At 43.4% G+C, this 15,490-nt stretch overlaps 1 protein-coding gene across 2 annotated transcripts in view; it reads left to right on the forward strand.

Annotated features, from left to right (window-relative positions):
- Positions 1–3,918: 3,918 nt before the first annotated feature.
- LOC311033135 (cytohesin-3-like) overlaps positions 3,919–15,490 on the forward strand; it is a 27,407-nt gene continuing 15,835 nt past the window's right edge. The window contains exon 1 of one of the 2 annotated variants that reach the window (XM_084040343.1): positions 3,919–4,238. In XM_084040343.1, the coding sequence (XP_083896469.1) occupies positions 4,220–4,238 (19 nt within the window). In that variant the 5' untranslated portion in view covers positions 3,919–4,219. Of the gene's footprint in view, positions 4,239–7,851; positions 8,030–15,490 lie in introns of those variants that run through there. The other variant, XM_084040344.1, reaches the window with a different exon arrangement.

Consider the following 15,490-nt stretch of genomic DNA (forward strand, 5'->3'; position numbering starts at 1 on the left):
CAGCAAACAAATGTTCTGCATGAATTAATTTCACCTGGATAACTGGGACACATAATGTAATCATTGCACTGGTTTAAAAGTGATTACTGATGCATTTAAATAGGAATAAACAGAGACAAACAACGAATAATATGATATCCATCCTTCAAACAATCTGCAACTTTTAGTGATAAGGGTGTGTGGAGTCACAGTCCTCTGTAGCTTATGATAAAGTCTTCACATGCTTATAAAGTACATGCGACTGCATTGCATTCTGGTCTATCGAAATCTCACCATGATCAAATCTTTCCTTGTAGATTTGTCGACTTGCATTAGTTTCTGTGCAGAATGTCTGTTTAATAAATCGCAGAATCCTGTCTTCACCCGATTATCCGCCTGACTTTTCTTAACACAGTCACACAGCCCGACCCTGTACATCTCACAAGCATGCATGCATAAATGTGCCCAGCTGTAATCAGACTGCTGTAATGCACGTGGACGTCCATCGACTCTCACAGAGGCTTGAGGTCAGTCCATCCCCTCCCTGAGATGTTCTAACATGTGCTGCCTTGTAGCAACCTGCTTCCAGTTAAACATCCATCCAACATTTGTTTCCTGCATGGCTTTTAAATGGGGGGAAAGTAAATATAACTACATTTGTGTGCAGGCAAATATGATGTTGGACCGAGGCCAAGTTTATGGGTCAAAAATGAGTCAGAGAGGCGGGATCTTGCTCCTTCTATTCCATTACGTTAGCTTGGATATGTCTTGGTTCATTTGGGAGAAAAAATGTTTAATTTCCAAATGTTCTTAATCCCAGAAGACAGCAGGCAAATATACTCAGCGTTTTATTGATTAGAGGGAGCTAATTGAATTGTGTGTGGAGAGAGCTTGTGCTTGACGCCTCCCTTTTTTGGTTCCACTTAAACTGGAAAGGTCCGGACATCTGCACGCCTTTACCTTTTTATTTATGAGCAATTCAGAGAGCTGCACGGCAGAATATTAGTCAAAAAGAGAGATGTAAATGAAGATGTCATGATTCAAGTTTGGTTCTTGGCCGCAGGCGAGCCTTTAAGAGGGCGTGAGAAGGAATTTACAGGACGAAGCCACAAATGAATGGTAACGAATGCTGTGGAGTCAGTATTTGTGAGCGATGAAGGGGGGGGGGGGGGGGGGGACATGTGAGACCATTCATTTGCTGTATTGGAACAGAACATAAAAGCATATGTTTTTGAGGAAATTCAAGTCATCTTTAGGTCCCTAAGGAGAGAGCGGCTTCTGTATGTGCAGCATGTGACCGGGTCATAAGACTTAGCCCCTTTATGAGACTGAACTAATCAATACGGGAGGGTTATTAAACCATGGCGACTCTTTGACCTTTGGCCATTTCATAATGTTACCATTACAGGCTGATTCATTAATCCTATATCTCTATAGTATGCTGTACATACCAGTGCATCAAATGTGTCGCCGTGGAAACAAGTGAAGATCAAAGAAAACACTTTACCATTTCTCTCTTGTTTTAGCTTTAATAACAATACTTTAGTTCAGAGTTAGGTGTGTTATATCATGAACAAAAAACACTAAATCCAGCCTCTACGTCACTCGTTCCAGTAACGCTGAGGGGATTCCTGCTGTATGAAACAATGCATCCATCGGTTATGTCAGCATGGCTGGGCTGCCAGCAGGTGGACTTGGATCACAGAAGGGAAAGTAAAGAAGGAGGCATTTACAAGTTTCCATAGTTGTTGCATAACAGTCGAAACTTTGCACGAACAAAAGGAAAAATCCAGCAAATTCAAACCCAGACCTGCGTGCTTAAGTTCTAGCATATACAACCGTCCAGAGAACGGGACCAGACAGGTCAGATACTGGCGTTATTGACTAATGTTCCCTAATGTCAAAATCAAGTTTAAACACTTAGTTATTTGAGTATATAAGCTCCCATAGTGTGTATTTGTAAATTAAGTATAAGGTAGGTAGGTAGGTAGGTAGGTAAGGTTTCCCTCTGAAGTGCATCAAGCAGCATTATAATGGTAATACTCAAAATTGTACTTGTGACAGAGGTCACATGAGATTTCCTATCACAGTGAGGATGAGGGAGGGCAGGCCGATGACGTCACTTCCATTCCTGTAACTTTCTTCCATTGTCTGCCTGCAGTTCTGCACAATGAGTCCTCGGCACAACTCCCTTCCTGAACGCTGGGGCCACACGCGGGCTCCTGCCTTCATATTCGGCCCTGCGGTGCATCACTGCTGGTTTCTGCCTCAGTGAGGCATGAGCTCACATGGGCAGGGACAGGAAGTATCTGAGCTGTTTTATTCTCTGGACAACAGCCTGTCCTGTCCTCACGCCTCCATCACCAAGAAGAAAAGGGCGGAATGAGATCAGAATCCGAGAACCACCGCTGACAGAATTTTTTAGGAAAGTTTCAGGAGGTGAACAGATAAATGTGCTCTGTAATGAAAACCAAAGGCACCCCTGATATGTTGTCTGCTTATCAGTTTACCTTCACCTCATTGATTAAGGAGTTTAACCCCTGACTGAACCGGAGGAGCCTGTTAGAGTTACTGAACGCAGGCTGGAAGTCTCAGTGCTCTGTAGAGGCTGTAAATGAAGCTGTGTGTCTGCTGAATGTTCAACCCGGAGAGCCTTGTGTGTGGTCAGAAGTTCAGTTGCTGTTGCCTCACTGGTTTGATATGCAGATTTGAAGTGGCGTCAAAATAAAACTTGAGTTCATGCTAAATTGAGACTGAAAGTTCCCTTTGGAAACAATAGTTTCCATCATATCATCTCCCTCAGCCCAGCTGTCACTAACTTGTATTGATGTTCTACAGGTTTTTCCTTTTAGCAGAGGAAGTGTGTGTGATATGCAGAAAGCTCCAGCACACATGGACCCGGGGGGCACTGTTTTGTTACTTATATTGGATAAAACATTAATAAATCCAAGATCTCAAATGAAATAGTGGAATTAAGTGCATTTTTTTAAAGATTACCTTTTGATTTATGACATTATCTAGCTTGTAAAAGTGACATCTTGTTGTTTTTAGGAGCTCTTTGCACTGTTCACATTACTACAACAGAGTCAGTTCTGGCCAGCCAAGCAGGAAATAAAACTCCATTTTGACAAAGTGTTCTGAATCAAATAAGGGTGAGGAGTGCAACCATGCAGGTGCTCCGTCAGATCTACTTACAATGCACAGGGTAATGATTCATTAACACGCTGCTCCAGCCTATATTTAACTTCCAAATAGGTTGATAAGATACTACATTTGTGGTGGGGATCTATTTCCAACATGTTTACTTAATAGATGCCCTATTGCAGAGATCTTCAACAGGGGGTCCGTGACCCCAAAGGGGTCCGCAGGGTTACTGCAGCGGGTCTCCGAAATTATTTGATCCCAAACTTTTTTTTAATTTAAAAGTATGTCCAAAAATACACATTTAAATTAATACAACCTATAATAAGCAAATATAAATCGTCTTAATTATTAAATGTTATGTTGTGAAATTGCGATGTAGAAATGCCAATTTTTAATTAAAAATGTTATATAAATATATGAATCCGTCAACATTACATTGTATATATACATCATTAGGACTGGCATTGCTAAAAGGCTGCACTACATGTTATTATTGGGTCCTGAAAAACGTTGAAGCCCTATTGGACTCTGATGTAACTCCAGCAAATGTTTACATTTCCTTTGATTTCTTTAATATTCGTCAGTTGCCTTCAGTATATTAATTCAAGAGAAGTAGCACAAGTACAATTCTGATACTCGTGATGCTTTATTTCAACATTTCCATTTGAATACATTGCACTTTTACTCTTTATGAGTAAACTAATGTTTGCTGTTGGCGGGGGGCGGGGCTTGACGACGTCACCGTGGATGCAGCGTAGCCAATGTGAATGCGGACAGCTGAGGATGGAGCCGAGCAGAGAGGGAGAAGCGCCGCCGCTGTGTCACATCGCGGCCCCGCTCCACTGAAATACCTCTGATACGATCAAGAACCTCTGTTCCATTTATATCTGTATATCGTCATACATGTATATATACCATTCTAGCTGCTGACGTCTTCGCAGCGGTCCGCTCCACTCCACCGGCTCCTTCGACTGTCTCTCAGCGGGGGAAAGCGAAGAAGAAGAAGAAGAAATTCCGTAGAAATCCAGTGAAAATACATGTTTTTCTGCTGAGGTTTCAGCCGGACACACCTTCCCGTCACACTGCTACAATCGGTATGGATGACGACAATCACGGTAAGGCTGTGTTTTTTCTCTGTGTGTCCGGTCCACACATTGGTTTCCTCTCCTCAGCCCGTGTGCAGGAATGGATGGATGGATGGATGGATGGATGGATGCATGCATGGATGGATGTGAGTCATGAGGAGACACGGATGTGCGGAGATCGAGGTATTTCAGAATCAGGATGTTTATCCTGCAGACCTGCCCAGAGAGCAACATCAACAGTCGGCTGTCATGATTTAAGACGTGACGTTAAAGGAGCATTTCTCACAAATACAGTGCTTGGCTGGCAGGTGGGATAGAGTCTCCTCCACAGAAACATGTCTACAAAAGGCTGAAGTCATGGCAAAGAAGGGAAAAAAAGACATTTTTATCAGACGTGCACCTTTTCCATCTGTTTGATGTCTCGCTGCAAGGCTTTGAAGTTGCACACACTATCTGGTTTGCAGCCTGTAAACTGGTGGGAATTGATAAGACATCTGATTGGCTGGCCTCCCATGCAGAGCACGGACCGAGCAAGATCTACATCCTTTCACAAAAACATGGAAATAAAGAGTCTTTTTTGTGATTTTTGAGTCATCTAATGATAATTAACCCACTGCGGATTATTATCAGGTCACTAAAACGCTGCAAAATATTTACAAATGATGTGGAATATAATAGATATTGCACTAAATTGGTGAAGAAAGCATGTGTATGAAGAGAAGAAGTGCCTTTAAGGACAATAAGGGACTACAATTATTGAGGTGTATACAATTAATATCAGTTAATGGACTGATACCTAAAAGTGGTTAAAAAACAGAAGGTCAAAATCAAGTCTTCAATCTGAGCGTTGAGGTGCAGCAGACCCGACTGTGTGGCGTTATGATAAAGCTGCCGGTTGAACCAGGAAGGCAGCTCGCGTGGCGGCTGGAGTTCAGTAATCAGTTATTATATGGTGTGTGTGTGTGTGTGTGTGTGTGTGTGTGTGTGTGTGTGTGTGTGTGTGTGTGTGTGTGTGTGTGAAACACGCATGCAGGATGCTTGTGAGCAGATAATCCAAACCGCCTTGTGGGCTGAAGGCCTTGGAGGCAGTGTAGTGTAAACAAATGCCTATAGTCTGATAACGGTTTGTCAGTTAAACTGCAGAGATTAGACCGAGCCTGGAGAGACCCTCATCTGGACTTGCACTTTTTTTTTTTTCACACATTGTCCTGAACAGAACCTAAATCAAGAAGCTTTGCCCTGAATCTGAATGGGAATTAGAACACCCAGTTAGTTTATTTCCTTCTATCACGTCCTTGTATTATTAAATAGGCTACATTTGAACTATATTATGAGGGATTTCCATAACATGTGCTGCTTACATTAATGACCTCCGTAGTATCCAAGATTTTCTGGTGACAAATTGTACACAATATCAAAATATAATGGGCAAATTACAAATTTAGCACATTCATTATCCTGTGATGAAGAACCAACCCTTCATTTTGGACACTAAAAAAAGTCAAGAAGTCAACTTTGCACGAACAATGTCTAGTTTCTTTATTTGTGTGTTTCAAGGCACCTTGGTCTAGATGGTCGTTTCAGAGGCTTGTCGTGAGTAATATTACTCTGTAGGCTTTGACCTGCATCCTCTTTGTGATTTAACCCAGGCCACAGCCACAAAAGTCCCATAAGAGAAGGAATTAATCACATGTTCCACCCGCCGCAGACGAGGCCGGTCAACCAGAGATACACCGGTCGCTGAATCATGTGACAGGATGTCAGAGAGCACAGAGGCTCGCTGTCTGCGATCAAACTGGAAACATACGACGCAAGCCCGCAGAGATTATATGCAGCATGTGAGAGCTATTAAAATAGCTTACCATAAATGTTAAAGCAATAAGAGTTCTCGTTCGCTCGCTCACACCCTCCCCCTCGCTTGCACGCGTCACTTAACATTGTTCACATGCACACCTTGATACGCCGGAGTCACAGCGCGACCACTTAGTGTCTCCACCGGTCACTTAACGCAGCCTTCATCCAGAGCCAACTCATTCAAATAAACCATACAGAAACAAATGCCAACTAGATTTGAGTCAGGATCTGCCGTGTTCGGACCAAGATGTGTCAGATTTAGTCGTCTACAGACGCTGATTCAATGTGTCTGATGCATATTTAATCTGCATTTGGGTTCATTTAAAATTCAGACATCCGTACAAAAATCACGACGTCCCAGCCATTTCTAAAAGGCCGTTAAGCTCAGTGGCTGTGAATCCATCCAAGGCTGTGTGGCCCTGCCAACACAAGCACTTTACCCTCATGTGTGCATGCATGCAACTGCACAACATATGTTGGAAGTTGGGGGCTGTGAACAAAGGGTGAACAGATGCCACGGTACCCTTTAGGATTAATAACTGCTGTATGAACAGCTAAGGCGCCCACTAGCCACCTCTTACGAGGACGAGCCAGAGTGTGTTTGGGTGGACAACCTTACTCAATACCCAAACTGAGGAATGGTGGAAGTTTCTGAACCGAAGCCTTCTGCAGACCGATGGGAAGTCGGAGGACCCATGATCCTCAGCCAAACTTATCTACACATGGACTCAAACTATAAACCGTGCCACTGTGCATTTTTGGCGGGACTCAGCTGGGGCACGGTATTCATTAGCACGTGTTTACAGCACTCGCTAAACAGAGTTGGCGCTCCTCTGCTCCGTTTACATGCCACAGAGCAGACGGGGCCCCGGCCTCAAAATGGATGAAAATCAGCAACAGGCTCGAAAATCCTAAGTGTTTTCATTACTCACGTGTCTATTTTTAGCGTCATCGTATAGCTTGGATGGAGAAGTGGAAAGAACACAGAAGCAGAAATTGGCTGGAAAAGCTGTCCACTGAACGGCTGGATGGAGGCCATGAATTTTAACACTTGGCTTCCTTGTATTTTCTCGTCTTTAGAGCAGCTTTGTTACGCTGCAGTCGGTGGATTAATATGGGATGAGTAAACTGTTTGGGGTATTAAAATACTGAAATGAACAGAATTCACTTTTTAAAAAATTTGCCTTGCGCTCGAATACAGGCTCCTGAGCAAAACCACATTTTGTGAGCCACTAAATGTGCTGAAATGTTTGTTAACGGGACTTCCTTGACTGTATTTCCTGTGTGAGCGTCGCGATAACCCCACGGTGTCAATCAACACTCTTCTTTCTATCTGACCGTGGGAAAAGCTGAATGGGAAAGGCCTTTTCCTTCGATTCTTCTATTCTCTTTGGACTGAATGTGCGAGTGTGCGCTGAAATAACAAATCCTATCTGACTGCGGCACTGTTTTGTCTGTAGGGGCCTTTTTAATGGTGCACACATGGCAGAGCCTCGGCGTTCTGATTGAAAATATCTCTCCTTCAGAAGGAAAATCAGTGCCTTTCTTCTCTGCATTCTCTCGTAATTATGTCCTCAAACGCACTAGACATCGGACTGTTTGCAATTATTTCATATCACATTCGCCCAGCAGGCATGAAACCCAAGCTGAGGCTTTTTTGGAAAACCCGAGTCAACATACAGTATATGATTTCTTGGTGCTTAGTGCCATAGTTCTGAGGGGGATTATTCAGTGAGAAGGGGAAGTTGGTGTGATTAGGGTCGAGGCTTTGTTGTGGCTGTAGGGCGAGTGTGTGGGAGGACATCAGACAGTCACCCGGGGCGAGCTGCGGCCGCTCTCTCGCTGTACCGTCGCCCAGGGAGGTTATCGTAAGTGGCTGGTGTTGAATGGCAAGACGGCAGCTGAGCTCAGACGTCTGTGTCTCTCTGGAGAGGCGCTGCAGCGCTGCATGAGGAATCTGCTTATAGGTAAAATGCTTTAGAGCTGAAACAATTAGTCAGTTGGTTGGCGGAAAATTAATCTGAAAATATTTTGGCAAAACTGGCAAAGAGCTGGTCGCTCTCAACAGGACCGTTGATCAGACAAAACAAGAAGACTTCACCTTGTGGCCTGAAGGGTTTTTCACCTGAAGATTAATCAAGAAAAAAGCTCAAAATCAAAATGTGTAATAAATGTACATATATGGATGCAGTGGTGCATTTTGCATTCCCAATATCAAGTATTTCCCTCCAATATTAGCTTTGTACAAAAAGCTAGGGAAAAGGAAAACTTTAGGGGAACAGACTATGACATATTTAGCTAGTTATGCCCCCAAATCTGTTCCACAGTTGGCCCGATCTGAGTAGTCAAAAAAAGAAAACACATTTTGTAGGAAATATGTGCATTTGCTTTCTTGCTAACAGGACGAGGAGATCACTTTCATGCTCATATGCGGAAAACGAAGCTAAAGCCGAGTGACGATAGCTTAGCTTTGCATAAAGACAGGAAATGGTTTGTGTCTTGTTTCATTCATGCAAAAACCTGGTGTGAATACGTGTTGGACATGTTCACAGGGGGTTGAGTCACACATTAATAGGCAGATACCTTTCTTACCTGTATTTGTGCTAACTTTTTTAAGCTAACTTTACCAGCAGCTGTAGTTTCATTACCGTTTAGGCATGACAGTGGTATCAACCGAACTTTTGCAAGAAAGAAAGTGTATTTCCCAAAATATCAAATTGACCAGCACACAACACTAACCTTGCATGAAATTATAAATCCTTCTAAAAATCCTTCGCTTTAATGTGAATGTCTTCCACACTTCACATCTGTTTTATACGACGGTGGTTTACGGCCACTGTAGGAAATTTGCCACTTTTTTATAAAACAAAGAATACTGCCCCCCTCGCTCGCCTCTTATCCTTTTAGCATATATTCATGCTACATAAAGCCGATATAAACAAGTTGCTTGGATCCGCTAACACTGGATGTTTGCCATTGCTATGACAATAAGTGAAAGCTACTGCTAGCATTTACCCCAACTGCCGATCAACAAACACCCATAAGATGACAATTTGGCCCATATAAAATCAACCAACAATAACCATCAACAGCCATCACCCTTAGGACCTTAGCAAAGCGTTTTCACACGTTGTGATGGATTAATTAGGAAAATAAATGTGACATTCATGGGATTTTAGCTAGCATAAATGCTGGTTGTTAGCATTGTAATAAAGTATCAAATTTGCAACTTTTTCTCTCAGAATATTACCCCAGCTTTCGGCTCCATTTTTTTTTCCTACAGTGGCCCTCATTAGCCGTCATATAGTTTTATCCACCTGGCTGCAGAAATAATTCTCCCTTGGGTCTAAAAACATGGAGCCATATTGAATTTGCCACTTCCAAATTTCCTCAGTACCCTGAAATGAATGTCTGTGAAGTCTTAGGGAAAAACATCTCTTGTTATAGTGTGTCGACAAAAAGAATGTGCTAAAATATGCATTTTGCAGTCTCTTTCACTGACCCAGCAGGCTGGCTGTGTTGTTTCAAGGCTTAAGGGGAGATTTGGAAAGAACAGAAATTAATTTTGACTGCCAAGATTATGGGGTTTTGTGGTGCAACATTGGAAGATTAAACATACAGTACGGTGTACCACATGCAAGCAGACCCATACACAAATACACAAACACAGACAGCGCTGCTGGCGCGGGATGTGCAGGGATTGAGCCGGAGCTTGTAACAAACTGCACTACTTAAGTGTTGAGAGAGAAGACTACATATGGACCTGATTAAGAGAGAGACTGGGGAGGCTTCTCGACATGTTCCCATCACCATGGTAGTGTGTGTGTGTGTGTGTGTGTGGGTGGGATGCCAGACATTATAAAGCAACATTTCGGCTGTTGTGAACAGAACTCCTTGCCTGGAGTTATTGCTCGGAGCTGTCGAGAGGGGAAGCTCTTTAAGCGCGAGACAGAGAGCAGATGGGAGACAAAGGGAACGGCAAACGTAATGAGCGGGAGTCGAGGAGGAACGCAGACAGACGTTAATGGCAGCAGATACACTGTGTTCGAGTAATCCACACCTAATGTCAGTGGAAGGAGGGTTAAGAGAAAACAGGCTCCAGCTGACCATACAGACAGGATGAGGCGTTCAGAGAGTGAGAGAGAGAGAGGCTGGAGGGTCGATGTGTGTTTCTTGGCTTCTGGCTCAATAGAAATGGAGAAGCACACCGACGCCCAGCTTGTTCTCACTTTAATAAAAACACGTGATGGCACTTTTTCATTTCATTTCCTGCATTTTTGACTTGATCAAGTGTATATTTTCCTTGCTGTTCTGTTTCAAATAGACTCGGGGAGGACAGGGCTGCCTCTGATCCAGCATGTAGCCACAGGACAGGTTGATGTTTAACACCATCCAGTTATGACGAACTGGAGTGAACCAATACCAAGACAGACCGATTTTTTCGATCGAAGTCAGGCGAACAACCATCACAGAGACATCCTGACCCTCGACACAGAGCTACGTGTCCGGGTCACCTCCCCTGCCGTCGTCGGAGATATCAAAATGCATTCCCTCTCGTCCATTGTGTTCAGAATGAAAAGCACCCGTGCAGGTTTCAAAATTGCCTCCCGAGGTAGATATCCGTCACCATAAAGGAGGCGAGCGTGCTCATATCAGATAAAGCGCTGCTTCATTCAGCTTCCTGTCAGTCACCTGTCAGCCACAGGAGGCAACGGCGTTGTCTGTCAGGCCATGATCCAGCGTATACAGTATGTTTCAAAAATGATTACCATCTCTTCCATCCTCTGTTTGTGGAGATTAGGATTATCTCCCAGTTAGGTTTATGAAGCAAATAAAAGCAAGGGAACGCTACGCTGTGAGGTCGTACTAGCTGGCTAAATGCTAGCAGGCAATGCTAACAATGCTAACTGAGCTAATGGTATGTTTACCACCTTAGGTCAGGGTGTGAAACAGTTGTGATTGGAGGTAAGGGTCACTAGATGTAGATAGTATAGAGGATTTAGGGTTAGGATTCTATCACCAGGGTTCAGCCAATTTTTGTTAGATTTTAGATATTCTAGCACTGTGAGAGAATCAAGTAAAGTAAGGAAAATATGTTAAAAGAGATTTTATGGACTGAGCGTCCCTCTAAATTCTGCCTAAAACCTGGCGGATCATCTGTTGCAGTGAGTGAACAGGGAGCAACTTGGACTGCAATCAGCCTGTGAAAGCCCCTCGTCCTGCCCGGACGCCAGAAGAAACAGCATCCATCTAATCCATTCTCAGGGCGATCAAATCATCAGATTATGGTTACTTTGGCCGTCAGCATATGGCAATGGAAGCCCCTCAGGTTCCTGCCGCTCATCGAATCAAATATTGACACAGTGCTGATGCCGAGCAGATGTGTGATATAAGGAGGACATGGTGCGCGGACCACCTCCCATGCAACCTCACAAATGCACTCACAGCAGGAGGTCCCTCCCCGAAACTGCAGATTAACCAGAGCAATCAGCGTGAGGGCTCTTCAGCTCCCAGAGCCCCAGATTCTCCTCATGACCCCAGATGTAGTGAAAAACTATATCTGCTCCCCAAATCTCTCTTCTCACGCAACGGCCACGACTGTTGTTACTGAATTATGACTGAAAGGGCTGCCAGCGTACTGTACTAAGGCGAGATTTCAACACAAATAACCTTCTCATACAATTTGAAGTCAGCTGCGTATTAAGACAAAATGTGCTGGAATAAGAAAGGAATCTCTGAAAGAATCTTAGAGGTGTTTTCAGTTTTACTATTCATATTCAACGACTCGGTGTACACAAAAGCTTTTATGTTATTTGTTTTAATTAATTTCTGAAGGCCAGGTCCGTCCTTTCTTTTGTTTGTTAACTGATTTATTTTTATTGTTTGGTCGACATACACCTCCGTTTTTTTCAAGCAAACACATTCTCTAGATACCGCTTCTCAGTTGTGGGGATTTGCTGCACTTCTATATCATATTTAATAGAAATTTCAATGTATTAGGCTTTGGATTGGATTATTTTTTCTGGCATTCTGTGGTTTGCTTAATTGAGAAAAATAATCTGCTGATTACTCAAATCGTTCAAATAATGTGCATTTTTAGCAGTGAAAAAAGTAGTAGTAAAAATACACAAAGAAGAACTTTAGTGAGTATTTATCATTAGGAGCTAACATTATTATGAAAGAGCTACATACATGAAGTAAAGAGTCTTGCAGATGAACCCTTTATAGACTAAAATATGAGTTTATATCACAGTCCTCGCAAAGTTAAAGAGCAATTTGCTGAAATTTAACTACATTTTCCATGAAAATGTGGCAGGGTGGCTTCTTCTATACCCATGAAATTCACCAACTCTCTCTATTTTTATAATATATAGGCCTACTCTATATATTATTGTTATTCTCCAACATTTTAACAGTTAAAATGTCGACAAAGTTCTTCTCTTTCCTGTTTATTGAAGATAATTAAACATACATATTAAATAAACTGCAATGTATAATTTATTAATAATTATTTCCTTATCTCAACCTATGGAGGCCTTGTTGAAATTATAGTAATTTACGAATTACAATTTTATGAATAAAGTTTTCTTGTGTTTTTGTAACACTGAAGTCTCCGTTTCCCTTCATCACCATTGCTAAATGGCAGCCTGCGGTTTGCACATCGACTCACGTGTGCGTGACCTTTCACCGTCTGTATCGTGACCTCCTTCACCTCCTCACGTTGGCGTCCCGGCATTCCTGCTTTGTGGCTCAGAGCCAAAGTGCCTCTGCAGACAGCTGTGCCAGACTATCTGCCGCTGCACATACTGTCACATCATTTCATCGCTGAGCCAAAGTAGGTTAAAGGCAGGGCCAGGCCACATCTGTGTATAGGCTGTTATACTGTACATCACACTTCCGCTCTGACACACTCGCATTGGGCTCACAGAGCGGCGGGGAGGGTGAACGTGGGATTAGTGCCAGCTGGCCTTAGTGTGTAAGTGCTCACGTGTAGCCCTATGCACATGTCTGTCTGTCTGTCTGTCTGTCTGTCTGTCTGTCTGTCTGTCTGTCTGTCTGTCGGTATGACCCAGGCTTTAATACAGAGCATGTCTTCTCCTACAGTTGGAGGGATTTGGGGCGGCGGGTTTCAGATTAGAGTCCGAATCCGAGAGCAAGTTCCCCTCGCCTCCCTTCTCCCTCGCATGTGTCCCATTGTGCTGCAGGGCCAGCCAGGGTAACAGGGTTATCGTTTTCAAAGCTCATCCACTTTAAAAAGACATTACAGCCGTTAAAGTCGCTAGTCTAAAGCCAGTAGATCTGGACAAATCCTTTCTCGCTCACACGAGTCAGTGAAAACCGGGACCCCAGCCAGTGTTAAGTGAGCGTGGGATTTTCACTCTGAGCTCCATGTGCTCTGAGTACCTCGCAACTGGTATGAATACTGGCCATCACCTCTTAAGGCCTTTCAATTTGACTCCTTTTTCACTCTCTGTCGGTCCACTGGAACAAATGGCTCAAGCATATTGATAAGTCACCAGAATAAACACAAGTTCTGAGACTGAAGGCTGATGCGGACCGGTGTGGGTTTATGCGTGCCAGAGTATCCCGGCATTAGTTTAAATGCCATCAAAGCCTCTGGTTTCAGTGGGCGGCCAGGGACAGTTGTTAGTTTTGGGTGTGAAGAACAGCAGGGGATTTACTCCTAAAAGTAGATTTTGAGGGATTTTGTTTTTAGGGGGGAAATTACCCGAGCCTCTTGTTCTGCAGTGCACATGTTGGAGTTTAAACCCTTTGGACCCTCTCAACCCGACGCTCCATACGGTGGATTTCTGAGCTTCCATACAGCAGATTTATTTTAAAAGTCACTAGTTTTCTCCTGCACAAATTGAAATCAGGGCCTCACCAACTACAGCTATACAGCCACTATTGGACGCTCCGACGCTCCCAAGGTCTATTGTTTACGACGAAGCAGTGACTCGGACCATTAAAGATTTTAGTAGATTACCATTCAAGCGCGGCTGTGTTTGGTTTGAGCCAATGTGGAGGTAACGATCAGCCACGCGATGCCCTTGCTGGAGACACTAAACTAATTTCCTGAATGAGTCATAGAGGGTCCCAGGGGGAGGTGTCTTAATAATGTAATTGGTGGACCACCTCTGTAGAAAAGCACCCTCACCCCACTAAACAAGATTATCTACTAGAACAGAAACCTTAGAGCAGGTTTTATAGTCCTCTCTATGATCAAATCTGTGGTTTGAAAGACATATATTACAGGACATAATACGGTAAGAGAGACCTGGGTTGGAGGATAATGGCAATGCTTCGGCATTAATGGTGACAGCATCTTATTAAAGGTGCATCCTCTGGGTTTTCGTTCGATTTGTAATGGATCAAGATTGTTATCTTGCATATTGTTGCAGCTTGGACATCTCCATTAGCTAATGCACGGCCTCAGGCGAGTGGAAAACATGGAGCTGTCATCTTCCTCTGAGTGGCATACTGAAAAGACAAAAAAGAATCCCAATATTATGGCTGCTAATGTTTTAACATGTTGCTTTTTCCATTAATAGCTAACTAATAACTAGTTTAGTCTATATGTAAATATAAAATGCCCTTCATAAAAGTTAAACGAGCTATCATCAAGACAAAAAACACTCTCCATCAACCCCAAATTAAATACAACTACAACTGTTAATTCTAATACTACGCAAAGCTCATGACCAACAGGGCCAGAATATCAGTAGACAATCTAGTGCTTTGCCTTCTGGCTCAGCACCAAAACGCTCCATCTCACACTCCATTTTACCCTCACTCATGAACAACACCCCAAGTTACAGGAACTCCCGACCTGGAGGTTGTAATTCATGGTTCTCTGGCAGAGAACTATGACCTCAGCCTTGGAGGCACTGACACTAATCCCGACCGCTTGACACTCGGCTACAAACCTGCATGCTGAAGGTCACGTTCTCCAGGAGCTCAAAGCACTGAGGTCCACAAACCGGACACGACATAAAAGAAGAAAACTAATACAAACATATCAATTAAGCTCAGCTAACCACCTGCTGGATCTAGCCTTGTATTAACTGGACAGATATAATATCAACAATGCACCTTTCACCCAGGTTAACCTTTGAGATAGTACCCTGTCGGTCAGGTGAACAGATGCAGAACACATTCCTCAAGTAGGACATACACCAGACACCAAAGCGCTCACAGTCGTATTGCATAAGCGCTGTGAGGTAGCCGGGGGTCAGCAACACTAATTAACAGCTTTATTTTCATAGTATCAGTCATTGTGCGTTTATATCCCCCTCTCTCTTAAAACATGGTCGCACAAAGGGAATCCCTCAGCTGTTGCTCCTGCCGTTTACCTGACCCTCATCAGTGAACGCTGTGTAACAGTCCTCAGCTCCACTGAAGCCAACTCTTTGACAAGCTGTTGAATT

This window comes from Eutrigla gurnardus, assembly GCF_963514095.1.
Source record: "Eutrigla gurnardus genome assembly, chromosome: 22".
Taxonomy (NCBI): Eukaryota; Metazoa; Chordata; class Actinopteri; order Perciformes; family Triglidae; genus Eutrigla; species Eutrigla gurnardus.